At 52.1% G+C, this 25,146-nt stretch overlaps 10 protein-coding genes across 10 annotated transcripts; 7 read left to right on the top strand and 3 right to left on the bottom strand.

The window, feature by feature from the left end:
* Positions 1-837: 837 nt before the first annotated feature.
* Positions 838-2,238, top strand: COCCADRAFT_83906 (uncharacterized protein; the record flags this gene model as incomplete). Its single annotated transcript, XM_007709463.1, has 2 exons — positions 838-903; positions 1,237-2,238. The coding sequence occupies 2 exons, from the start codon at positions 838-840 to the stop codon at positions 2,236-2,238; spliced, it is 1,068 nt and encodes a 355-aa protein (XP_007707653.1).
* A 254-nt stretch (positions 2,239-2,492) lies between these two features.
* On the bottom strand, positions 2,493-6,910 carry COCCADRAFT_32804 (uncharacterized protein; the record flags this gene model as incomplete). The annotated part of the gene is made up of 9 exons (XM_007709418.1): positions 2,493-2,668; positions 2,730-3,357; positions 3,413-3,475; positions 3,671-3,737; positions 3,795-4,140; positions 5,974-6,175; positions 6,245-6,373; positions 6,626-6,765; positions 6,859-6,910. 9 exons carry the CDS (start codon positions 6,908-6,910, stop codon positions 2,493-2,495), a joined length of 1,803 nt encoding a protein of 600 aa, XP_007707608.1.
* A 1,376-nt stretch (positions 6,911-8,286) lies between these two features.
* On the bottom strand, positions 8,287-11,683 carry COCCADRAFT_32803 (uncharacterized protein; the record flags this gene model as incomplete). Its single annotated transcript, XM_007709417.1, has 2 exons — positions 8,287-8,568; positions 8,633-11,683. 2 exons carry the CDS (start codon positions 11,681-11,683, stop codon positions 8,287-8,289), a joined length of 3,333 nt encoding a protein of 1,110 aa, XP_007707607.1.
* Positions 11,684-12,073: 390 nt separating this feature from the next.
* On the top strand, positions 12,074-12,349 carry COCCADRAFT_84041 (uncharacterized protein; the record flags this gene model as incomplete). The annotated part of the gene is made up of 1 exon (XM_007709462.1): positions 12,074-12,349. A coding segment is annotated over one exon (276 nt), but the record flags the coding sequence as incomplete, so codon positions are not given.
* A 33-nt stretch (positions 12,350-12,382) lies between these two features.
* Positions 12,383-13,287, top strand: COCCADRAFT_83869 (uncharacterized protein; the record flags this gene model as incomplete). Its single annotated transcript, XM_007709461.1, has 4 exons — positions 12,383-12,537; positions 12,596-12,954; positions 13,010-13,181; positions 13,236-13,287. 4 exons carry the CDS (start codon positions 12,383-12,385, stop codon positions 13,285-13,287), a joined length of 738 nt encoding a protein of 245 aa, XP_007707651.1.
* Positions 13,288-13,696: 409 nt separating this feature from the next.
* COCCADRAFT_22458 (uncharacterized protein) lies at positions 13,697-14,219 on the bottom strand (the record flags this gene model as incomplete). Its single annotated transcript, XM_007709392.1, has 3 exons — positions 13,697-14,044; positions 14,116-14,157; positions 14,217-14,219. The coding sequence occupies 3 exons, from the start codon at positions 14,217-14,219 to the stop codon at positions 13,697-13,699; spliced, it is 393 nt and encodes a 130-aa protein (XP_007707582.1).
* A 651-nt stretch (positions 14,220-14,870) lies between these two features.
* Positions 14,871-16,745, top strand: COCCADRAFT_32801 (uncharacterized protein; the record flags this gene model as incomplete). Its single annotated transcript, XM_007709416.1, has 4 exons — positions 14,871-15,312; positions 15,367-15,777; positions 15,835-16,461; positions 16,606-16,745. 4 exons carry the CDS (start codon positions 14,871-14,873, stop codon positions 16,743-16,745), a joined length of 1,620 nt encoding a protein of 539 aa, XP_007707606.1.
* Positions 16,746-19,316: 2,571 nt separating this feature from the next.
* On the top strand, positions 19,317-20,282 carry COCCADRAFT_22456 (uncharacterized protein; the record flags this gene model as incomplete). Its single annotated transcript, XM_007709391.1, has 3 exons — positions 19,317-19,527; positions 19,616-19,737; positions 19,794-20,282. 3 exons carry the CDS (start codon positions 19,317-19,319, stop codon positions 20,280-20,282), a joined length of 822 nt encoding a protein of 273 aa, XP_007707581.1.
* A 443-nt stretch (positions 20,283-20,725) lies between these two features.
* On the top strand, positions 20,726-21,231 carry COCCADRAFT_83775 (uncharacterized protein; the record flags this gene model as incomplete). Its single annotated transcript, XM_007709460.1, has 2 exons — positions 20,726-21,080; positions 21,140-21,231. The coding sequence occupies 2 exons, from the start codon at positions 20,726-20,728 to the stop codon at positions 21,229-21,231; spliced, it is 447 nt and encodes a 148-aa protein (XP_007707650.1).
* A 1,092-nt stretch (positions 21,232-22,323) lies between these two features.
* COCCADRAFT_83997 (uncharacterized protein) lies at positions 22,324-23,213 on the top strand (the record flags this gene model as incomplete). Its single annotated transcript, XM_007709459.1, has 3 exons — positions 22,324-22,445; positions 22,505-23,006; positions 23,070-23,213. 3 exons carry the CDS (start codon positions 22,324-22,326, stop codon positions 23,211-23,213), a joined length of 768 nt encoding a protein of 255 aa, XP_007707649.1.
* Positions 23,214-25,146: the final 1,933 nt, after the last annotated feature.

Genomic DNA, 25,146 nt, shown 5'->3' with positions numbered 1-25,146 from the left:
GGTTGTGCGCCCTCGCTGACTGCGAGGTAGCGTCTCCACTCGTGTCGAGTGAGGGAACGTCCGCTACCCGCGCGAAAAGTCCAAATGACGTATCCGGAGTCAAGGCCAGAGTAGTCGAGGCAACGACGCTTCGCCTCTCCAGGTTGTAAGATGGGAGTGCCTACGGAGGGTTTGCAATGTATGTTGAAGGTGTGCTTGTTGATGTATTGCCGCTAATAGTGTGCAGGTCGATCAATACCCATTCTTACCACGACCCGCTCTCGCTTGCACGGAGAGGCAGCAGTCTCGTCCAAGGCTCGGCCTCTTCAAAAACCCGGTCCGAGAAGCTCTATCTTAGCTGTTGTCAGGACTAGAAATGAGTGGGTTCTGAAGAATGGTTATTGTCTTTGATTGGCTGCGACTCTCTCCAACGGGGAGGAAAGGAAGGAATAGGAAGATTGCTCGCCCATATATGCGTCAGCTCGTCGCTCTCTCAAATTTAGCTGAATTAGAAAAGTGACTTTGACGTGTTGTCTTGTTTTGATTTTGGTGACTGACTGACTGACTCGATTGTGTTTGTTTGAATCAGTAGTATGACGTAGTGTTGCGCCCTGTATGTACAGTCCGTGTTATGTGGGCACCCTGCATGTAAAGTACACTCGTTGTCCTGGCGCCCTATGTGTACTTTGTATGTGCACAAGTACCGTTTGAAACGGATCTTCTCCGCTAGCGCCGATACCGGGGAGTTCCGACGTCGTTCCGAGAAGAATATATAGTAGTTTACTACCCTTGGTTCAGTTGTAATTGTTAACTACACTTTTGCTAACTTTCAACAAACAACAAAAAAACAGCCAAAATATGATGGGCGTGGAGGAGAAACCAATTGTTGCCTATCTAGGGCCAGAGGGCAGTTATACGCATCAGGTAATGCATGTTTTTTTTCTTTCCTCGAACTTTCGTTGTGACTGGAATTTAGTCTGATATCTGTGGTTTCTGCAATCGCTACTTTATTTTATATTTTCAATTCTTCGATTCTGAACAAAAGAGGTGGGGAAGGAGAATTCATATAGTTGTGTATATCTACTCCATGGTTTCCTTACATGTCTTTCCTTTTTCCTATTCCTCTCCTTCACTCTCAAACATCCCATCTCTCTACCTCACTAACCCTCCAATTTCCTCGACTTCTGTTTTTTTTAATTTCTCAAACCCCCCCCCCCACTTCTTAAATTCTTCAACATAACCAACACACACCACTAGGCCGCCCTCTCCACCTTCCCCCCACAGGAACCCCCTACAACAACCCTAACCCCCCTCACCACAATCCAAGACGTCTTCACCGCCGTACAATCCGGCACAGCCCACCGAGGCGTCGTACCCTTTGAAAACAGCTCCAACGGCTCCGTCCTCTTCACTCTGGATCTCTTCGCCGATCTCGAAAGGAAACACCCTGATATCCTCGTCTGCGACGAAGCATACGTAGCGGTACGGCACTGTCTTTTAGGCCGTCCTTGTCCTACCTCCAACTCTTCAGCCTCAGTCGACAAGGACAAAAGTGTAGAAAAAGACTTTTCCCACATCAAACGCATATACTCGCACCCGCAAGCCTGGGGCCAGTGCAAAAACTTTCTCACCACCCACTTTCGCAGCGTCGAGAAGATAGATGTAAGCTCTACTTCGCGCGCCGCACAGATTGCAGCGGAAGATGCGACGGGCACGTCTGCGGCGCTGTCGAGTCCCGTTGCAGCGGGCATATTCGGACTCGAGGTGCTGGCCGAGGGCGTGAATGATCGGTTGGGGAATACGACTAGATTTCTTGTTCTCAGACGACACCAGTCGTCTTCCTCCCCCTCTCCTCGTCTTCCTCTTCCTCTTCCTCTTTCTTCTCCTGCTCATAATTTATCCCCTGCAGAGGGAAACAAAGAGACAAATAACAAAGACGCAGCATGGAAATCCCTCGTCACATTTACAGTCCAGCACTCGAACCCAGGCGCGCTGGCGAATTGCCTCACGGCGTTTTCGGCCCAAGGGATTAATCTTACGTCGATTAATACGAGGCCGAGTGGGGATAGGAATTGGCATTATGTGTTTTTTGTCGAGTTGAAGGGACGGAGTAGGCGCGGGGATGATGATGATGATAGCAAGGGAAGGGAAATGGGGGCGGTAGATAGGGCGTTGGAAGGGTTGGGAAAGGCGAGTAGTGGGTATCGGTGGCTAGGGAGTTGGGAGAATAGGCTTGGGGAGGAAGAGGAGAGTGGGTGAGATTTTGGAGAAGGTGTAGAAAAAAATGTGGGTGGTGGAAGGGAAGGAAGACAAAATTACGCTTGGGGTTTGTCAAAGATATGGCAAGTTACAATTTCACGTGTTGCATTTGTGGAATTTCCCCAATCAAGATTCTGTATTCATCATACTATGGCGAGGCATGTTTTGCCAGTCTTTCAGCGCCATATGAATCCATCACTCCACGTCCTTGGATCTTTCTCCTTCAACACCCCCTACTCGACAAACCCCTTAGCCTATTTCGTCCGGTCTGGAAGAGCCTTGTCCTCCTTAGGTGCCTTCCACTCCTTAACAAAAGGCAAGAAGTCAGGTTGACCGGGGATGTATTTCCTCAGAACCTCTGGAACAACGAAACCCTCTGGTGTCTGGTAGTTCTCAAGAATACAGCAAAGAGTTCGCTCAGTAGCGCAAACTATCACAATTTAATCAGTACTCGACCTCCCAATGGCCAACACAGGGCAAAAAGAACTTACGAGTGCCGTTAAGCGCATGAACATATTCCTTGCGGGTCGCGTTCAATTTCTTGATACCATGTCTAATCTCCAATTCACGAGTCTGGTAGTCAGTGCAGTTGGAAATGGAGACGAGCTCCTTGTATTCTCCACCGCCAGTGACGGGGAACCAGGCCTCGAGATCGCGCTTCATTGAGGCGGCGTTGTTCAGAGCTCCGGAAACAATAGCGACAACCTGGTAAGGCAGACCAAGGCTCTGGTAGAACTCTTCCGAGTTGGCAAGCATCTCATCAAAGGCCTCCCATGACTTTTCGGGGTGTGTGAGAAGGAATTGCTCGACCTTTTCGAACTGGTGTATCCGGAAGATACCCCAGGCGTCCTTGCCGTGAGATCCGGCTTCTTTTCGGAAGTTTGTTGAGTATCCGGCGTACTTGATAGGTAGTTGGTCGCTGTGTAGCCACTCCTCTGAGTGGAGAGCCGAGATGGGCTGTTCTGAAGTGGCAATGAGGTACTTGTCGGTTTCGGGCTTGTCCTTGCTTTCGGTGACCTTGTAGAGTTCCTCGTCAAAGTCAGAAAGCTGTGCGGTCTTGGCCATCTGATCCCGGAGCATGAAGAAGGGTGGTTGGTTGGGGGTAAAGCCTTTGCTGAACTGAGACGGTGATTGTCAGTGCTGATAGTTTCAAATGACATATCTGGGTACCTACCAAGAATTCAAGACCATAGTTGATCAGTGCTTGGTTGAGGAAGACACCGTATCCAGTCAGGCACTACACGCATATATTAGTAGGTGCTCCATGTTATTCATATCCAAAGCGGTTGTCCAAAGCAGCGCTTGCATGGTTGTCGATCGAAGCGTGGAGTTTCACATACTACACAAAAGTTAGTCCAAAGTTCCAAAAACCATAACACTCAACCCATCAACAAGTGCACCGCGCATTGTCAAAAAACAACCACAAAGAAACATCTCCTAGGGCGCACTCACCATATCCTCTATGACCAACAATCTTGGTACCGCGCTCTGGATCATATCTGTCTCAACCCATCAGCACCCATTCCACCCATTTCAATATACCAGAATCCACGCACCCATTCAACCTAGCCAAGACACCATGATGCGGTATGCCCTCCTTATTAAACTCGGCCTTTCTCGACTCGGGCGCCCAAGTCTTCAGCACGGCATTGTTATCCTCGTTATCGCTGACGGGAACATCCTTGTAGACGTAGTTGCCGACGGATTTGGCTTTGGCATGCAACTTGACGAGTTTAGCATGGGCCTCCGCCTCCTGCTTCTTCTTGGACTCTTCGAGCTGCTTCTTCTCTTCGAGCAGGTCGTCTGCATTTTCTTTGGCCTTCTTCTTGGCGCCAATTTGCTTTTGGATGGCGTTGATCTTGGAGCCGATTTGTGTGGCGTCGTATTGCGTGCGGCGGTGGTCTGTTTTCGTAAAAAGGTCCAACGGTTAGAAATGTCTTGTGTGTATATAGGCCTAGTTCTTGCCTTCGAAATCGGCGATAATCTCATCTACAATCTCGACCGGGGCGTGGCGCTTCTTCTGCGAGTCGCGAATTTTCTACATTCGTGGGTAAATTAGCCATTTTTGCGGAATTGTTGTTTGTCGCGCGAGACATTGTTTCGGAAGGGAATATACGCACTTCCGGGTCGCCGCCGCGCTCCTTGATGAAATCGTTTCTGTAGTAGAGAGAAGCAGATTAGCTAGAGTTCCTTGTTGTAGAATTCACAAGTCTCCGCCATTGTTCTGATTTCGTATCGTCCATGCTCTCTCTCTCTCTCTTTCTCTCCCACTGTCAATATGCAAGCCCCTCCAAACCTCTCCAGAGAAGCACCTGCCGCAACATTTACCGCAACGCAAAAATACAAAAAAAACATGACATACAAGTCCAGCATGTCGTCTCACAATCTCAATGTGTCGCGGTGAAAAAGAGAACAAGCAATGGGGCGCGTCGGGCGTGGTCAGTTTGGTGTCAAAAGCCCAGCGAGCGACTCATCAAGTTGTGTCCCGCACCCACAACCGCCGGCCGGTTCGCAGGGATCCCAAAAAAGGCCGCCCCGCACTAAACCTTTTTAAGCGCGCACCCAAGGGGAGGAGGAACCAATTTGCCACTAAACCACAAACGCACCGGGGGAACCTTTTCTCTAAAAGGCCAGCAATCAACGGCAGATGTGATAAATTACTGCTTTGGGGGAAAGGGAAAAAAAGAGGTTCTTTGTCGATGCCGGGGGAGCCAATCAAAGAATGGGGCCGGGCAGAGGAAGGGTTATTAGTTGTATAGTAAGTAATACATGTCTAGGGCGGTGAGGGATGGCAGTGGGTAGTGTGTAAAAGTAGTGTGTACTGTGTGTATGTAAAGTAGCCCCAAATGCACGGCGGCAGCTGAGGACAGCTGAGGCCGCACAGAGGTCTACGGTCCCAAACTACCAAATCGAGTAGGCGCTCTCTCAAAGACCGTGGAAAACGGTGGCTTTTCTGTCAAAGCTTTAGAGCTGCCTAAACGAGTTTTGTGGGTTGGCTTGGGGGGTGGTCGGTGCATGGCATGGGCAAGAGGCAGGCAAGCAAGGCATGTGCGTGTGTGCGTGTGCGTGCACGGTGGAGCTGCTGGGAGAGCGAGAAGGCAGGCCAGACAGCGGACAGCGGACAGCGGACAGCGGACAGCGGAGGAGTAAGCGGCGACCATGTCAGACTAACACCAGACAGCCATGGCACATGTTTCCCGTGTCAGATGTTAGCACAAAGTCCTTTGCATACTGCACCGTCGAGTCTTGGAAAATAACGTGGAGCATTACAGTAGCTACGACACCCGTGACATGCCGTCATGGAGAGCAACACGGATAGTCCACATACCAGACAGATACAACGCCGAGTTCACCCACCCCGCCTCCTCCATTAATACGCCGGTACGCACCTCGCCTCTCATGAACAACATAAGAGTCGTGTCCGCATAAACAAATGTCATGACTGCCTCAAAACAGCCCGCCCACGTCTATGTCGTCTAAGAAACAAAAGCAAAAAGAAAAACGGCACATGGCCCCGCCCTAGTCTTTCTCCACAAAGAGCCTCTTCAAATGCTTCACCGGATGCTTCACCATGTCCTTTCGTTTCGGTCGTCTCTTGTCCCGCTCCTCGTCCTCTTGCTGCAACGCTTTGTACCTGTCCACTCCGACGCCTTCAAGGGGAGGGGAGGACGCGCTCATGTCAGTCAACAATGTTCAATTACATGACTGAACACTTGCTGCCGCCTGCCGGCTCACCAGGGTTCTGAGATCTCTCCACCTCAGCAACCATGAGCTCAAACGCCTTTTGCACATTCTCGTTGTAGCGGGCGCTGGCTTCGGTCCACGCGCACTTGAACTCGGCGGCGAGCGCGCGGCCGTCTTCGGGGGTGACTTGGCGTTGTTCGGGGCGAAGGTCCGACTTGTTACCTACAATGACCAGGGGAACCCATTCGACGGCCTGGCATTGGCAAGATGGTCAGCTTCAATGTCGTTGTGACAATGGCCCATTGTATGCACCGGCACTTACCAGGTGGTTCAGAATCTTATCCCGGATAATGCGTGCCATTTCAAAGCTCTGCTTGCTGGCGACCGAGTAGACAATCATGTAGCCGTGGATGCCGATGAAATGCTTCGAATTAAGAATGCTGTATTCATCCTGGACAGCAGCAGCCGAGTCAGTCGAGTCCTCTTGTTTGTCTTGTTCATAATATACTAGTAGTAGTAGTAGTAGTAGTGGTAGTAGTAGTAGTAGAGTAGTACATGGTTCCAGCGAAGGCGGCCTCGAATGCAAGCAATGCGCATCCCAGGCCCAGTCGCGGCGCACGAAGCACCAGCAGAGTGGGGTGTGGAGGTGGGCTGGGCAGGGCAGGGCAGGGCGACGCGGGGAGAAAAGAAAACCTCAAAGTACCTGTCCGGCTGTGTCGATAATCTCCGTGGCATAGTCTTGGTTCTTGTACTTGATCATCTTGCTAAACGTGTTCTCAATGGTAGGATAGTAGCTGTCTACAAAGTGGCCGTCGACAAACTGCACCGTCATACTCGACTTGCCTGCGAAGAAGGGGGTTTGTCAGTATGCTCTGCCTTTGCTGCATTGCTGCGGCTTGCATGTGAAGGTTGCGCACGCCACGCGCCTCGACGTACCGACTGCCCTGCTGCCGACGATGGCAATCTTTCTCTGCTTGGGCGGGGCCATGGTGTTGCAAAGGCGAAGGGGGAGTTGACAAGGGCGTAGGGATGGCCACGGGGCTGGGCCAGGGTGAAAGTATGTATGGCCGTCTTCTCGAGTCCAGCTATGGGGAGTAGCTGCCTAAGTTGCGTTTTGGTGGTTCGGGCCTGCCAATTGCCTGGAAGAGCTAGCGCCGGGATGACGCCGTCGAGCTGCAGGTGATGCGTGTGTGTGTGTGTGTGTGTGTGTCTGAATCTATGGCACAAAGAGAGTTGCTGTGCTGGCTCTGCGCAATGTCACCCGCAGTGTTGTTGTCTTGTTTGCAAAGAGCTTTTTGAGGAAAAAATATCCAGCTACCAACCCCCCGATGGCCCGGCTGGTCGTCTGCATTTAGCACCAGCAGCAGATGCAGACGACGCAGCATGATACAATCAATGGTTGGGCAACCATCAGAAATCGCTTTGGGTTTGGCACCACCAAAAGGCACCCACCCCCCAGCGAATCCCGGCCTTCTCGAAGCATTCATTTACGTATTGCCAATCACCTTCATCCTCTACACCACTCCACTCAACTTCAAACACCCTCGTCCATCCGCCATTCGACTCACAAAAAGGCCCTCGAAGCTACACGCCCGCTATCCCCCTCCCGCTGCCCCGATCCACTACTCACTAGCCGCAACCATCTCTTTGCGCGACTCAAAAAAAAACTAGACAATCACATGCAAACATCTGCTGCTCATGGCCCGCCCGCCCGCTCCGTCTTTTTTTTTGATTGCAACCTCAGACGGGGGCCCTGGCTGCAGCCAAATCTCCTAAGCAAGCAATCCTGCTCAATTTGCTCCGACGGGCAAACCCTCTCTCCACATACCGCCCGTTTGCGTCATTTCGTCCGCTTCCTCGGGACCACAATTAACGCAGCCTTATGCATTGCGAGTGTGCCCATTCCCAAGCTTCTCTCTCTTACCATTTAGCCTCTTGACTGCCATTTACCCTCCCCCCCCCCCCCCCCCTCAAACTGGAACACGGACGCCCAACACCCGTCGGCAGACGGCTCACATACTCTCTCACACACACACATTTACTTACTTGCTCAATGAACTGAGACATTTTTTGATTTTAAACATACTATATGCCACCCCCATGTCCGGCACCTGCATAGAGCCGGGTTCTCCAAACCTAACCTTGCGCCCGTCACCTTACATACAATAGAGAGAGAGCTATCAAGTTCGTGAATTTCGGGTATCATGCCGTCAATGTCAACGCCCCATCCTTCCGAGAAACAAACAAAAAAACTTGAAAAAACTTGGAAAAAACAAGCCAACTAACCCTTTGGCTACATGCACACACACACCACACCACATGCCAAGAACTAGACCAAGGAGACTAGTCACCCAATCCCCAATCTCAAGCCGCTCTTGCCAATCTCTCCACCACAAGCATCAGACGCGCCGTATACGTCTGCAACGCCTCTTGTCCCTCTTGTCCCTCAAATTCCTCCGTCCGCTTATCAACATGCTCATGTACACGCACAAACTCTTTGATACTTTCAATCAGCACATTCAACTGCTTGTCCGGTAGCAGCATCTGAATCTTAGATCGCATCGAGTCGTTGAGACAAAGATTGCCAAGAAGTACAGCGAGATATCCAATTGCGACTCCAGAATGTGATTCTTCGACGGACTTGGCCTGGAAAGAGAGTGTGTGAGTTTTGCGGTTGGAGTGAATAAGAAGTGTATGATGATGCACGTACCTGTGATGCCCGCTCCAAGCCCTCGAGGAATATCTTAACCAACACTTGTATACTCTGTTCGTCGTCGTTATCTGTGTTGAGCCGCATTTCATCGCTGAACTCGGCGAGATTAATAGTAGCGCCTAAACTCAGAATCAGATTTTCCAAAGTCTCTGTCCGCTTCTCAGATGCTGCTCCTGAGTTGAGCGATTGGAATCGCTCAATAATGGAGAGTATGAGCGGTTGCACAAATGTCTTTGCTGAGAAGGATTGGCAGGCTTTGGGCTTGTTGTTGGTGAGATTCATGCAGAGTTTGACGGCTAGCATAGTCGAAGCTGCTGCGTCGGTATGAAGGAACCGGGGCATGAAGCCTGCGATGCGCTCAAGGACGGTAGTAGGCCATGTGGCTTGTTTCTGTCTTGTGGCTGAGACCGACTCGAGCATTGAGAGAACCATGAGTAGGATTGCTTCGTCTTCTGACCCTCCCTCCTTGTTCTTCAGACGTTGGTCCGATGTTGTGGCAATTTCGACTAGCTGTGAGACTGTCTGCTGGTCAAGCAGGACATCAATATTGCCAGCTTTGCGCAGCCCAATAACTAGCAACTCAACAGCCTTCATCGACACAAGCTGCGGCGTCACCTTATTCGTCGTTGTAGGCGACCACAAAGAACACTGCTGGACCAAGCCGCGGAGACTCATCACCGCATCTCTGGCTATCTTTGACAGATTCGTCTTGCGATCCCTTGCAATCTTCTGAATGTCCGCGTCCTTACCAAGGAGCTTGGTCAAGTTGCCGAGAATGCCACTGTCGTGCACCTGGTCTAGAACAGTGTAGCTAGGCTTGGTACGCAGAATCAAGACGATGACGACAGCGACAGCAAAGTCAAAGATAATCTCTCCTCCAACTGAAATATTGCGGAAGAACTGGTGGGCCAACGGCGAGTCAAGAAGCTGACTACAAAACGTCTCGTTGGCCATCTTGGTACACAATTCCATCATGGCGCTTCGCCGTATGCTGCTCGACGTGCTACTCGAAATATCGTCAATCATCGACTGGGCCTCCTGCTGGAACACGTAGTTGCGCCCTCGGCTTTTCAGCTCATGATGAGCTTGTGCTTGACTCGCCGCGTCAGGCTCGTCCTCTGACACAGACACACTATCTCTAGATTGCGAGTGGGCGCCAAAATCATCATCCAGGTCCATGTTGATTAGCAAGTCATCTTCTGGGTTGGCTTCCCGTAGATATGATCGTGACATGGCGTACGTGAGCTTGGGTCGCATACCATACCCAGAAGTCCCCTGTGACGTTTGCGATTCGCCATTTGCTTGCACATCAACATCCATGTCGTCAGAAGCGGAATTGGCTGCTGGACGTGCATTCACGGATGCTCGTGCAGGCCGCTGTGTAACTGGAGCTTCGTCCTGGCCTTCTTCCAATTCACTTGTGCCTTCGCTGCTACTCTCGTCCTCTTCTTCATCTGAGCTGCTCTCGACTGGCTTGAGTGTGTCGATGAGCCTGGTCTTGCGCGCTTCAGCACTGTGTGTAATGTCGGATTTCGATCTTGACAGGCTCCCAATGAGCGATTTTGGTTTCTTGTCTGTCAACTGCAAACTGGATATGCTAGGCATCGGTGTGCCCGACGGTGAACAATCGCCTAACAAGCCGCCAAAGAGAGTCCTTTGTCGTGGGGTTGTCGAGCCAGCCACAGAGTTCTTTGGCGCGCGAACAGGTGTCGTAAGTGGATCTGGAATATCATACATGGTCTGATCGTCTAGTTCAGAAGCTGAAGGAGCTTCGGCTATGGGAGATGGCTTGGCTGGTTGGCGATTGGGAAGCATACTGCTCAGCATAGCTGGCGAAGATTGGCCCTTGATTGTTTTCGGTGGTCCCAGTACTGGTACAGTACGTTGGTTGGTCCTCCTTGCTTTATTGGCCATTGATGCTGTAGATTGTACCATTGCAGATTGATTCTTGCGAGCCGTGCTTGCGTTTGTCTGAGCCTGTGGTGTGTAGCCCGGAGAATCATGGCCTTCTTTCTTCTGAGACTTGCGACTTCGTGGAGGAACAAAGCTTTCAGCCTTCTTGCGCGACGTTGACTTGGCCACAGTGGCAGTAGAGGAGACAGAACCTCCACGCTTCCGCTTCCGTGACTCGCTCGAATCGTCCGACTCTGAATCCTGTTTTTGATTGACCTCAAATGCTGGTGGGGGTATCTTCGCGGGCTCCTTCTTCTTTGCTGCTTGAATTTGACGCGGCGCCTTCTTGACTGTTGCTGGTGCTTCATCTCCTGATGACGGCACATCAAACACGCTCAAATCCTGCTTTGGTTTCGCTGTAGGCTTCACTGCCAGCTTCTTTGTAGGGAGTGCTGTACTTAATTTCCCATTACTCTGAGCTTTGACTGCATCTGACGGAACAGAAGCAGTTGCTTGCGAGACCGCCTTTGCTTTCCCCACTGTCGGTTGTGCCAATCCACCATTTTTCACAGTCGATTTGGGTAGTTCAGAGGGCTGAGGCGTCTTTGCACGCAGTATCCGAGGGGCGGCTGGATTCGTGGAGGAGGGTGGTGGCGCGCGTGGAGGCTTCGGTAACTGAGCAGGCTTCTGTGTTTTCTTGGGTGCTGCATCGGGCTTCGCAGCTTCAGGCTTACGCAAAGTCTCTATCGGTTTTGCCAGCTTCTTTGACTCTCGGGAATTTTCACTTTGGACGACTGGCCCAGTTTGAATTTTCTCAGGTGCCCTCGACTTCACTGCCAACTTCTTGATAGGTTTCGGTCGCGCCACGAACTCATCGTCATCGGGTACGTCGAAAATGTCGACATTGTCTGTTTTTGCCCGTGGATTCCCCAGGCTGTTCCCCAAGCTGTCCGCACTCTTTGTTGTCCCTCCAATACCCTCCAATGCTCCATTAGAAGCTACGGACTGTTTTCGGGGTCGGTCTGGAGACGGAGGCGCATCGTCGCTGGCGTCGGGTGCAGGTGGCGGAACAGCAGATAAACGGGAGGATTTTCCGTAGACGACCTTCTTGCGGCGATCGGACGAGGTAAAGTCTGAAAACATGGCCGTCGCCATAGCCGTGTGCAGGCGTGAGCAAGCAGGCGTGTTGTGATGACGCTGCAAACAAAGTGCCCTCAGACGCGCATTGTGTACTTGGTGAAAGGCGTCGGTGTCTGTGCGAGTGTTCACACTCACAGTCACGCTCACGTTTGAACACACGACGCGTCTATCTATCCCAAGGTTTTTTATAAGATGAGATGATCGCGGCGAAATGAAGGCTATACCGATGTCTGCATGGGGTTTGCAGGCCAATGACGACGCCGGGGGTCGGAGTGGCTGCGCGCCTGCAGGCAGGGACCCGCCATCAGATCTCGCCAACAGCGGGGCAAGGGTCGCGCCTTCCAAACCCAGTGAAGGAGTTCGCCGACGGTCACGAGCCTAGACTACTACTCCACTCGAGCCTTTTCTCCTCTTCTCCTCTTCTTATCTTTGCATTGTATTTATCAATTCATATCTGCTCTACCCGTTTGTCTGACTGTTGAATCCCGTCAGTCGATATTCACCCCGCCAATTCCACTTTGCTTTTCAACAGTGCAAACTCTAGCTAGAAGACGTATCTCAAGGTATGTCCCAAGCGTTACGAGATGGTTTCTGATCACTTCGTATTCATGGATTAGCTTCAAAAATGCAAAAGCACAGTTCTCACAACACAATTCAAAGTCCTGGCTGATTGTATCGTAGCCTCACACATTTGACACTCATCAGCCTACCAACATGGCACCCGAGACGCAGTCCTCAGCCCCGTCTCAATGCGTCGGTCCTGAGTACCGTCCATCTGCTCTGAAGCCAACTGCAACCGTCTCGACTCCTATCAAACAGAGCAATGTCCACATCCTGCCTCAAAGCCCTCAGCTGATAGCACTGCTCACGTAAGACCCCAGCAGACTGTGACCAATTCGTGCCCTTCTTTTGCTAAAACGCAGAAAGTATGATTCGCGACCGCAACACAGGCCGTGCAGACTTCATCTTCTACAGCAATCGAATCATTCGTCTTCTGGTCGAGGAAGGTCTCAACCACCTTCCCGTGGAATCGCAAGAGATCACTACTCCCGTAGGCCGCACTTATTCGGGCGTTAAGTTCCAAGGCAAAATATGCGGTGTCTCTATCATGCGTGCGGGAGAGTCCATGGAGCAGGGTTTGAGGGATTGCTGCAGGAGTGTGCGCATTGGTAAAATCTTGATCCAAAGAGATGAAGAGACCAGCAAACCCAAGCTGTACTATGACAAATTGCCTGAAGACATTAGTGACCGATGGGTACTGCTTCTGGATCCCATGCTTGCTACCGGTATGTTGAGTAGCACGTGCCGAACGAATGGTGACGGAATGCTAATCGGTGGCAGGTGGTTCGGCGCTCATGGCAATTGACGTGCTCAAGTCCCGAGGTGTACCAGAGGACCACATCCTCTTCCTCAACCTTATTGCAAGCCCTGAAGGTGCGCAAAGCTTGGCGGAGAAGTTCCCCAAGGTTCGTGTGGTTACGGCCTTTGTTGACGAGGGTCTGGACGAAAAGAAGTATGTTTCCCCCTCTCTATGTCTGACCACGCCGCATGCTGATTCAGACTACAGCTACATCATTCCTGGTCTGGGTGACTTTGGCGACCGTTTCTACACGATGTAAAAAAATATATATCGTCTGGTCTCGTTTGTATGATGAACATCCAATGCGCGCAACGTGGTTCTCAATTACTTCAGCATATGTTAGCATGACTGTTTGAATGACAAAAGAAAAGGTGGAAAGGTGACAACGAAGTGTTTTTTTGCGCGTCAAAGTTTGCATTCGAAGTGGACTAGCAAGTGCCCAACTCCCAGTGGAGGGGCAACATATCAGTCTTGTATTGAAGATGGTAACGCCCGCCGCGAATGTGCGGGTCCTTTTAATCACCCAAAACGCCTTGCAAGCCAAAACTATTAGCCCGTCGTCTCCGTTATGCCTATATGTTATACAAGACCCAAAGCCCTCTTGCGCTGCCAACATCCAAAGTGACCCTCAGCCTCGCAACTCGTTGTCCATCAAAGGGAACGCCAGTCTAGTCGGCGTACTCGCCCTCGGCATCCGCATCGTCGTGCTCAATGAAGCCGCCATCGCCATCGTCGTCTTCTTGGTTGTGTGCTGTGGGCATCCGTCCCATGCGATGCGAACTCCGCGAGACCTCTGCATTGCCCTTTGCCGCCTGCTTCGCAACAGCATCGCAGGCATCGATCCAATCGGCGTAGACGTCGACGGGGGCGCTCAGGTAGTTGATATTGGTTTGGAAGGTCTGGCCGCAGACTTTGCACTGCAGGTTGCCGACGCCCGACTTCTTCTCAATGGATACGCTGACGGAGTTCTCGTGGTTGCAGAAGAGGCACTGGAAGGTTGTGGGGAGCTTCTCCTTCTGTGGGATTCGTCAGTTTGACTAGTGCACAAAGAGAGGATAGTGAAAGAGGTGAAAAGGGTATGACGCACCCTCTTGGGACCCTGAGGCTTGCTTGATGATTTACGCTTGCCCTGTCCGTGGTGGTTAGCATTTGCGCACGAGAGTTGGAAATGCAGCCGAGAAAACAAACCATTTTGTCGCGGTGACCGGATCACCAGGTGTATTGTCGTTGCGTCGATAGATAGAGAGGAAAAAACACTTTTTGGTCGAGAAGGGGGGCGTGGGCGGTGGGCAGCGTCGAGTCCAAGGAAGTGATGTCAACAGCAAGACTTCTGTCGCATGCAATGAGACGCGATCGCGCAAGTGAATGTTTCGCGTGGCTCCGACCGCCAAGATCCCTGTCGCCAGGCCGGGGAGCTGCCCCATGCGTCGATAGTCGATAAGCGGCCCCGCTCCTATCAGCGTACACCGACGCCGCAGGCACGTGTGAAGTCAGCTGTTCAGTGCTGCTGGCATCGTCGGCCACCTCCAGCACTATTCATATTCGACCACGTTGCTCTCTCCTCTTTCCTTCTTTTCTTTCTTCTCTTCTCTGGATTCTTCCCCAATCCCCCCTTGGTCCCGTGAAGAAGCCAAGTTGTATTCGTGCCCTTGCTCCCCACTGCCTTTACAAACCAGATCATTCCATCTGGTTTATCCCACCTTTTCGGAGCTCCCCGGTCTTTAGCTCTACGACTCAATTCCCACACGCAAACAAGCAATTTTTGCAGCGGAAAAGTTCTTTTCAATTCACAAAAACCTGTTTCTACAGAAATTGCATGAGAGATCTGGTTTACTGCCCATCATGTCTTCCGAAAGCTCGACCAGCGATGCCGTCCTCAAAGAGATCCTCGAAGGGCTCAAGGCTCTCCGCTCGGAGAACTCTGTACTTGCTGCCTCGGTCGACAAGATCAATGGGCGTGTGAACATACTGGCGGGCATCAAGCAAATCAAGGATGAAGCTGCAAGTGAGGCTGCCAATGGCACATTGGCCAGCGACAAGGCCACTGAAGCCGAGTCTGGCAAAACCGTAGAAGCTGTGAGCCAGCAGTATGAGCAGCCCCCTTCAAGTGAAGAGACCCAGCCCCGCCGTACAAGTGTTTCGAAGATCTCAAAGATCATCTTGACCTCGTACCCTGGCCAGGCTGGCGTTGATCCCTTGCCAATGGAATGGGGTGCCAAAGACCCTGCTGTGCGTGGTCCTGTTGTTGTATCTAGACATCCGAACACCATTCGCAGGCGCAATGGTATGTATCCAATGTCTCTTGTCTGGGTTTAAGGTTTGCTAAATAGTCCAACAGCTATTGGCGCCCACGGAGGCTCATACTCCATCTACAATGCCCTTGCTGTAGCCAGCAAGAACCTCGACATCACGCACAAACCAGACTTTACAAACACTGAGCCTGCCGCTAAAATTGGTCCGTTCCCGCAATGGAGCGACAAGAAGAAGATTGTGGCTATGGATCCATACGGCCATCTCGCACCGTGGCTGTACAAAGATATCATGGACAAGGATGACGTGGAGATCAGACCCACCATTGCCATTACAAGAGCTCACATGAAGGTGCCCGAGCTCGAGGACAGTGTAAAGAAAGGCCGACTGGTACCAGATGGCAAGATCTGCGTCAATGAGACGGGCGAAATCGCAGTCACCAAGGTCGCTGTGGAGCCAGTATGGTATCTGCCTGGCGTGGCTGAGCGTTTCAACATTGGTAAGCCCCCAGCCTCACAATACTCAATTTGCTTTGAAGCTAACCCCAAGTCCACAGATGAGGGAACTCTCCGCCGGACACTATTCGAAGAGACAGGAGGCTCATACCCCGAGCTCATCACGCGCCACGACATCAAGCTCTTCCTCCCTCCCATTGGCGGTCTGACCGTCTACATCTTCGGTGACCCCGCAAAGATGTCCGACGCAAACTCGAAGCTCGCCCTACGCATCCACGACGAGTGCAACGGCAGTGACGTGTTTGGCTCCGACATCTGCACGTGCCGCCCTTACCTTACTTTTGGCATCGAGGAGGCGGTCAAGGAAGCACAGCGCGGCGGCAGCGGCGTAGTCATTTACTTCCGCAAGGAAGGTCGTGCCCTTGGCGAAGTGACAAAGTACCTCGTGTACAATGCCAGGAAGCGCGGCGAAGACCGTGCGAGCGAGTACTTCAAGCGTACAGAGAACATCGCCGGTGTCAAGGATATGCGTTTCCAGGCCCTCATGCCCGATATCCTGCACTGGCTGGGCATCACCAAGATTGACCGCATGCTTAGCATGTCCAACATGAAGCACGATGCTATTGTCGAGCAGGGCATCCCGATTCACGAGCGTGTGCCTATTCCCGATGAGATGATTCCTGCTGACAGTCGAGTGGAGATTGACGCCAAGATCCAAGCTGGATACTGTAAGTGCTTTTGTTGTTGTCTTTTGTCGTTCGATGTCGCTGTTACTATTGTTGGTATTGTGATCGTTTGTTATCGGTCATGTGCGCGAGGGTACAAAAAAAGGGGGGATGACAGAGCATTTTTGCTGACGTGGATCACCGCAGTTACAACCGGACATGTCATGTCCATGGATGAGTTGGCAAACGTCAAAGGTCGTGGATGGGAAGACATCGATGTGAGTTACACTTCCTGCCATGCTTTTCATTATCTTTTTCCCCTTGCTTCCAGATCATCATCACACTAACTCGTGTTAGCATTGAGTGACCAGGTCATGGGCCACAATGGCCAGCGCGGTGTGCTTATACCGCAAATGCAGGGTCATCTGAGGGGGGACCCGCATTGCACGCGATATGTAAGTACATGCGGGCATGAGCCTCGTTGTCAGTGAAACCTGAAACGTAGTGTCAAAAAATGTAAGACAAAAATAAAGATATCAAAATACGTTTCACCGTGATAATTTGTCATATGCGCGCTTGCCAAAGTGCATGCATACATGTGTCTGTGAGATCCTTCCGACTCCAAATCTAGTTGGCTTTGCCTTGCCTCTTTGCCTCTTTGCGAACAAGTTGGCTAGAACAAAACCACATGCAAAGGATCGAAGGCAACAATGCCCCCTCTCACATATGTACTCCAACAGGAAACCAACGGAAACAACAAGCCCGGCACCTCGCCGTTTGAAGCGGGGGCAAAAGGAAGGAAAGAGTGGAGGAGCAGCCGTAGCAACAGTAGCAACAGCGAGTAGTATCGCTCCCCTCTCTATATTAGGCCTCCACTTACCTCCAATACCTCCACGACTAGCAGATGTATGTATGTACGTACTTGGATCCATTGAGCCAAGTTCCAGTCACACACACATAAACCAGGTTCGTAAAGCAGAAAAAACAGAGCAGACTTCACCCAATTGGAAAAGACCGGGAAGAAGGGCAAGCAAGCGCTAGACGCGCGAGGAGGGGTCGAACAAACACACCCCACCATCCAGGCATACCTGGTCCCCTTTTTTCGCCCTCGCGCGCCCTACCCGCACCTGGCGCACGTGCTGCGCGAATGCGAGAGGCCGTTTTTGGTCGCATGATGCGCTTCTTTTCAGTGTTGCATTGCTTTGTAGGTAGAACTAGTAAGTAGAGAGGTAGTAGGCGAGCACACACACATGCACACACTCTCTCTCTCATGTGGAGGGGAAGAAGAAGCGGGGTTGGCGTATGTGTGTGTGTGTGTGTGTGCCAGAAGCGAGCAACGACGATAATGTTTAGCGGCAAATCAGGGAAGTTTGTTTAGTTTGTTGTTGTGGTTTGTGCTAGTTTTTGGTTGGAATGTGTGTACATGACCGACTGGCTTACTTATGCGTTGGTTCAGGTTTGAGTGTTTCAGAGGTGGGGTTAAAGAAGATTTGGGAAGAGATCACACGCCCACAGCCTGCGATTTTTTTTTGCAGCGCTGTCAAAACGGAAGATGCGAAACCGACACCGGGAGCGGCCCGCTGGTCGGGCTTGTTGCTTCGTCACCGCCCCTTGTTATCGCTGGGTGTCTTGCTTATGTAGTGTGGATGTGTGTGTGCATCTGTGGTTGGCCTTTGTTATTTACCGCTCTTTTACGATGACTTCCGTTGCTTGTGGTTGGTTTTTTTTCAACGCTTTTCTTTGCTTTGTGATTTGCAAAAAAAAACTGTTTTGTTGGTACCCCCACTTGGTTTACCTTGGTTGATGCAGACTTGGTTCAAACTGAAAAATATCGGAACTGTAGCAGGTGCTGGGAATAAACTTGCCGCTCACCCTCATGTGCTTGTAAGGATGAGGGCCCGATTGGGGGGTGGGTTGCAATAGGTAATCGGAGAATGGGCAATGTGCCGTAGTGTGCATTCTCCATCCGTCAGACGGATTGTGGCGGCTATCTTGATAGGCTTTTCGGCAGCGTTGGTGGGAGGTTGCTGCAGTGATAGGCGCTTGTCTATTCGCTTGCTTCAACAAACACTACCAAGGTCATGATTGCGACCGGTGTATATGCCAGCATCCGGATAGGATCGGCGGCGAGATCTGCCGTAGGAGCGTGTCTGGACTTGCGGAGAATTATAGCTGGTCAGAGGCGTTGTAAGCTGAGGGTGTGGTGAGGACGTTGCTTTGGTGCGGGGCAACTTGACGCCAACATGCTCAACAAAACACTTCAAACGACAACCTTCCTCTTTTTGCAGAGTATGGCCATGGGCAGTGAAAATCCGGGGAGCAAGCACTTTTTTAGGACGCGAGGTTGATCATTCCGGGCCGAGACAAGTTGATGGGATTCGCACTTGGTGATGAGGGTGCCAAAACGGATAAGTTGGTGCAAAACGGCCGCGGGTATGACGGCGTGGAGGCGTACCCGCTTCTCGGGACAATGATGCACGTCGGTGTGACTAACCTGGTTGCAGATTGAACGGACTGGGCAGCACGACATGATGCTAATAAATGCACTGGTGAGTTCGCATGTAAGCGGGCCGGGGGGTCTTGTGTGTTCAGATCCATCGTGGGAAGTGGATTGATTGATTTTGTCTTTGCAAACTCTATGTGTGCGTAAGTACACTAGGTGCAAGCGAGGAGCGAAGTTGAGAGGATGCAAGTACAAGCAATGGGGTGAGAGTGCTCCGAAATGTTGCTTAGTGTGCATCTTTGTCGTGTTCTTTTTTTTTGTTGAATTGTTTTGCTACATGTGGTATGCTAGGCGCTCAGCTGAGGAAATGCATGTAATTGAATGTTAATGGGCAAATCAGGGCGTTGCCCGCTTGGAAATAGACATGGCAACAGACATGGCAAGAGAGGGCAACATGTGAAAGCAGCTGACGTGGATGTGGAGACGCAGCGCGGAGCAAATTGTTCCAGAACTTGAGGCACGGTCTCGCAGAGGGAAGTTTCGCAGTATTCGCCCGGGTAAAGACACGACAGAGGCCAGACGATTGGGGGCTTGTGTGGTGCTGGGCAGGCGAGGCGGTACGTGGCTTGCACTCAATCGCCGTGCCGCAGCAGAGATGAGTATAGATGACAGAAGTGGAGCCAGGGGTATGTCATTTCGAGGCGACCGGTGTAGATGATAGAGGCAGATGATATGATTGTGATTCTGCATGCTGTTGTGCTATGCCTGGCAAAGGGGCAGTAGCCGGAAGCGCTTGGCAAGGCGACGTTCTCGACTCTGTCGACGGCCAGGGCGGATGCATGACACAGCGGGCCATGTCGTCACCAGCGCAAGCACAAGCAGCAGCGACAGCAAGAGTGCCGGGCGGAGATGAGCGAGGCTGATGCAGACGCTGTGCTGTACCTGTCTCAAGGTCGCACACGCCTCATGGTGGTCTGGCGGCGGCGATGGGGATGAGCCTGGCGATGAGGGGGGCGCGTATAATGCCCTTGGGCGGTTCCTGATGGCCGGCAAGGAAGAGTGGCCGATGTGCAGTTGGCCATGGGCCTGGTTTTGTCATGACTGCGCAGCGACAGTGACGGCGACGGCTGGTCTGCCGATGCCACGGTCCAAGGGCTGCTTGTTATGGCGCCGCTATGGCAGCGCACCCGCAGTTCCGGCAGTGCAGAGGCTTTTGGACTTGGAGGGTGACGGTGACGGTGACGGTGACGGAGCAGCAGAGGGTGCCAATCAAGAGGGAGCGGGCGGCAGTGGGAGAGGGAGTGTCAGTGCCAATGCCAGTGCCAGTGACAGTGCCGTCAGTCAGTCCGTCAATCAATCAATCAGTCAGTCAGTCAGTCCGTCAGTCAGCCGGGTGGTGTGCGCCGTGGCCAGCTCACACCTGCAGCGCAAATGGAGGTGAGACGGACGGGCGCTGTGTGGGCGGGCGAGTCAGGGCACGTCAGAGGCCGACAAGACACCACGTCCGTCCGTCCACGTCCCCTGGCACCCAGGCTAATTCTGACCGTCCACGTTTTCTGGCGGTGCCCACTTCTTCGACATGCACGCGCTAGCTCCAAACCGCCAGCGACGTCGAGTGGGGAGCTCCGGGCTGCTGATGCAGCTGGCGTCGACTAGGGTGCCTGGGCCGACCAGAGGCGTCACTATACATTCGGTACCATGGGGTGAAGCGCGTCTAGGCAGTTCCGACCACATTATTATACTACCCGACCTGCTCGCAACGCTGTCCGTCATTCTTCACCTCCAGTCTACTCAATCAACATCTATATCAACATACACACACACACACACACATACACACACCAATTCAACCTCTACTACAACACACACACATTACCCCTCGCCATGTCTACCCACCCACGCTACTACTACTCGCTGCCCACCGAGGCGCCCCAACGCTCCCGATCGGGAAGCCGACGACCTCCTCTGACGCCATCAACCGTCTCTTCTCCCTGTCTTACTACTCTGGTTCCCACCACCTCTCGCCGCGACTCTGCTACTTCGGGAAGCCCAATCAAGGCCTCCATTCTCCTCGCAAAGGTCGCCTCTTCGCCCACCACTCCTCGCGGCGAAACCCCTCCAGGAAGTCCAATGCTCTCGCCAAGATCCAGGCTCAACTCGGAACCATCCTACCCTTCCGACAGGCCTGCCATGTCACGGACCGAGAGTGATCGCTACGTCAGGCAATACAGACAGCAGGGTAAGCACATCTCACCAATGCCTCTCTATCCCCCACCACGACACTAACATTACTTCTAGATGGCTACATCAGCTTCCCAGACTTTGAGAAGTTCTGCCAGACTGAAAGCCCATATGCCCAGCAAGAACAGCAGACCGACGTCAAGGCTTGAGCGTACGGCCCGCTGGGGTTCAGGATGTCATGTAGCGAAGACTCCCTTCGACATGCGCCAGGACCTCCCAAATCCCATTACTACCCAATTCACCAGGCCATCCCCCACTTCTCTTCCCAGGAGCAGCGCACCTTGCCTGCATCCGAGGCTACAGAGCGTCAGCAATGTACAGCCTATTGAGCGATCTGACCCAGCCCCCTGCTGAGTCGGCGCTGGAGCCACTACGCTACCTCCACGATGATTTGTGCGCAGGCAGGTCAAGTCAGACTGTCAGCCCTGTGCGACGTGGAGGTGCGTGGCGGCACGTTACGTGGGGTGGAAGGAAGCGGCCTGTCCAGGTGTCTGATGACTACACGCACAGCCACTGCGCTGTTGCTTTTGGTCATATCACCGCAGTGCACGTGTTCGAGTCGGTACGATGCTAAAGGAGGCGCATGAGCACAGCTCCCTTAGGTTGAGGGGCCAGGCACGTGAGGCGTTTTCCAGCCCGTACCAAGCCCACTCCCATATTAGAAGTATACTAGATGTAATAACATGATAATACCAATGCATTATCACACTACCCATACTTTTCACATGTTGTTCCGTGATTCAAGTTGTGCTGGTGATTCCATCGCCCCCGCCATCGCCACATGCTGAGGCCTGGACTCGCTCCTCTGCTGCACACGCGCATCGCACCTTATCAGCAAACAATGGACTGCACGCCGCGGGTGTTTAACACCTATGTTACTTGTGCCTCAATGATAAGGTCAATCCGTGCATGTCCAGCCTATAGATAGCAAAACGTCGCGCAGCGCCCAAACCCTTCAGAACCAATACAAAGAGACAAGATGCTGGCTTCTTCTGCCTACCAAACATCGCCCTATATTTCCCACATATTGATCTGCTAGATTGCTGTCCAGCCAGGCATTTTGCATTGCAGTCAAAGTGGTACATGTGCGGATCGCCGTGGCCTTGTGTGGTCTTGGCGCACGTGATGCGCTACTGGGCTCGCTTAGATTTTCAACACCACATTGGCGTTGGATTCTCGCTCTTCGACATCGACGACGACAACCCACCACATCTCGACGCCCGACAACAAGACTCGCAATCATGGCTGTCGGCAAGAACAAGCGTCTTTCAAAGGGAAAGAAGGGTCTCAAGAAGAAGACCGACACCTTCGCTAAGAAGGACTGGTACAACATCAAGGCCCCAGGAACTTTCGCGGTCCGAGAGTAAGACTTCCCGCTGCCACACACACGGGGAATCAATGCTTACTCTACGTTCTTCGCAGTGTTGGAAAGACCCTCGTCAACCGTACCACTGGTCTCAAGAACGCAAACGATGCTCTGAAGGGCCGGATATTCGAGGTCTCGCTCGCCGATCTCCAGAAGGATGAGGACCACGCCTTCCGCAAGGTCAAGCTTCGCGTCGACGAGGTTCAGGGCAAGAACTGCCTGACCAACTTCCACGGTCTCGACTTCACCTCCGACAAGCTCCGCTCCCTCGTCCGCAAGTGGCAATCCCTCATCGAGGCCAACGTCGTCGTCAAGACCACCGATGACTACCTCATCCGCCTCTTCTGCATTGCCTTCACCAAGCGACGACCAAACCAGGTCAAGAAGACCACATACGCTCAAACTTCGCAGATCAGGGCTATCCGCAAGAAGATGATGGAGATCATGACCCGCGACGCCAGCGCATGCACCCTCGCTCAGCTCACCCAGAAGCTCATCCCCGAGGTCATTGGTCGTGAGATTGAGAAGGCCACCCAGGGCATCTACCCCCTCCAGAACGTACGTGCTTGCTAGGATCGCCATGTGCAATGACAAGAAAAAAAAGGCTAACACAAGACACAGGTCCACGTCCGAAAGGTCAAGCTCCTCAAGGCACCCAAGTTCGACCTTGGTGCTCTCCTTGGTCTCCACGGCGAGTCGAGCCAGGACGACTCTGGCCAGAAGGTTGAGCGTGAGTTCAAGGAGACTGTCCTTGATCAGGTTTAAGGGTATCAATGGATAGCCAAGGGGTTCTGGGTCTTTTCAACTTTCTGCGGCATGATATCGGCATTCCAAAGGTGTTTGTGTTTACAAATAAAAGATAAACATGACCCTTCATGCGAGTCCGCGGCAGTGATGGCGTGCATGGGGTACGATCCGCATCTGGTGTTATCAGGTCGTGCGGGAAAAGTATCATGGAAATGACATTGACGAGTTCCAATTTCATGCACCTTTAGTGCACTAGTCATCCTGTCGCATTTTGTGCTGTGAACGCATGGCTTTTCCAGGCCTTGAATCGAATGTCGTGTGTGGTCTGTGTTGACAGCACTGGCCAGTGCACCCTGAATATGCAAATAGTCGCACAATCAATGAAGCGCGGTACAAAAAGATTCATCTTCCGACACAAACAAAGTGCACTGAACTGAATATGTTTTTGCGATTCATGTGTAAATGTTATCTAGCGGTCAGTCAAAAACTAGACGCAACGGGCGCCTTCAATGCAGGGACATGACAACTGATTCCCGCAACTGTCACAATTGCTACCACACTTGCGCCACGATGCCACCAGCAAAAAAGTTGCCTTCCGCCAGAATTGAACTGACGACCTCGTCATTACTAGTGACGCGCTCTACCACTGAGCTAGGAAGGCTTGATACCGAAGCTGTAGTGCTTCTCGATGGGGAAATACCATTTTGAGGCTTTTATAAAGTTTGTATTCTACACGGCTCGAGGTTTCCTGGGCCGTCCAGCTCGCGTACTCAACAAGTCATGTGTAAGGAGACCGACTATCCTCGGGAAAATATCCCAACTGAGGCCATCCATCCCCCCTGACCGCCTTTCAATTCACCACGTGACATGTATCCACACACACACACACCGACGCCCGAGGCTCCGGATTACTTACACAAAGTCTTAATCTAGATCTTTTTTCACAAACCAAGCTTGCATTGCATATCACCAAGGTACCTGTATCCCCCCAGTCTCTTTACTGCTCCCCCCCCATTATTCTTCATAGTAATAGATAAAAAAACCACCAATAAACCCCCTCATTCTTACCGGACCCGTCATCAGCCCATATGTCGTGATTGCGTCTTTTATTTCTCTCCTACTCTCCCCGTCTCATCCGTCTCCAAAACATCCTGAACTCGTCAAAAAAAAATTCACCAAAAGTAGCATGTATACACGTATGTACCCAACAGCCTCAAAAGGGCCACTTGACCAACGCGCCTCTCTCGCCCGGCCACCTCCGACATTTCCCTTTCAGCTAATGCTAACAAAACTGGTGATTTAAACCTAACCCATGTTTCCCTCCCCCCCGCCCCCGAAAAACAACGCGACCCGCTCGGCTTCTAGACTCTGTGGAACGCGAGAGACCGACAAGAAAACACTCCGATCGTTGCCCGTTCTCCATAGGTTGGGGGTGTGTGCGCACGCGCGCTTTTGGGGGGACGGGACGCCTTGGCCTCCTCACCGGCGCGTCTAAGCGTCGCTATGTTCCGTTTTTTTGTGTCCTGTTGCGTTATGCCTTGGTTTCGCGGGGAAACGGGAATGAGGGCACAAGGGGGGGGATGCTGCGACATATCATATGCAGACGCGCGCGCGTGTGTGTCTGATTTGCGGAGAGGGAGAAAGAGAACGAGAGAGAGAGGGGGGAAGAGATAGTTGCTAGGACATGGTTTCGATGTGTGTACTTACTTTGGTTGTTTAGTTGCAGGGGTGTTGCTTGTTTTGGGCGTTTTTCTTTCCTCGTTTCTTTTTGCACAGCCCGACGTCCGGTAATGGAGTAATGTGGAGGTCATGGTTTTTGATGGGGTGGAATGCGTGGTTGCCCTTCTAGTGTCGATCGGCAAATGGGCGGGTTTTTTCTTGTAAGTAAGAGAAGTATGCATCCACCACCCCCTCCACACACACACACCCCTGCCCTGCCCTATACCCGCTT

This window comes from Bipolaris zeicola (genome assembly GCF_000523435.1).
Source record: "Bipolaris zeicola 26-R-13 unplaced genomic scaffold scaffold_8, whole genome shotgun sequence".
Taxonomy (NCBI): Eukaryota; Fungi; Ascomycota; class Dothideomycetes; order Pleosporales; family Pleosporaceae; genus Bipolaris; species Bipolaris zeicola.
Note: the sequence above shows the minus strand (reverse complement) of the source record. Positions and strands in the feature narration are given on the sequence as shown.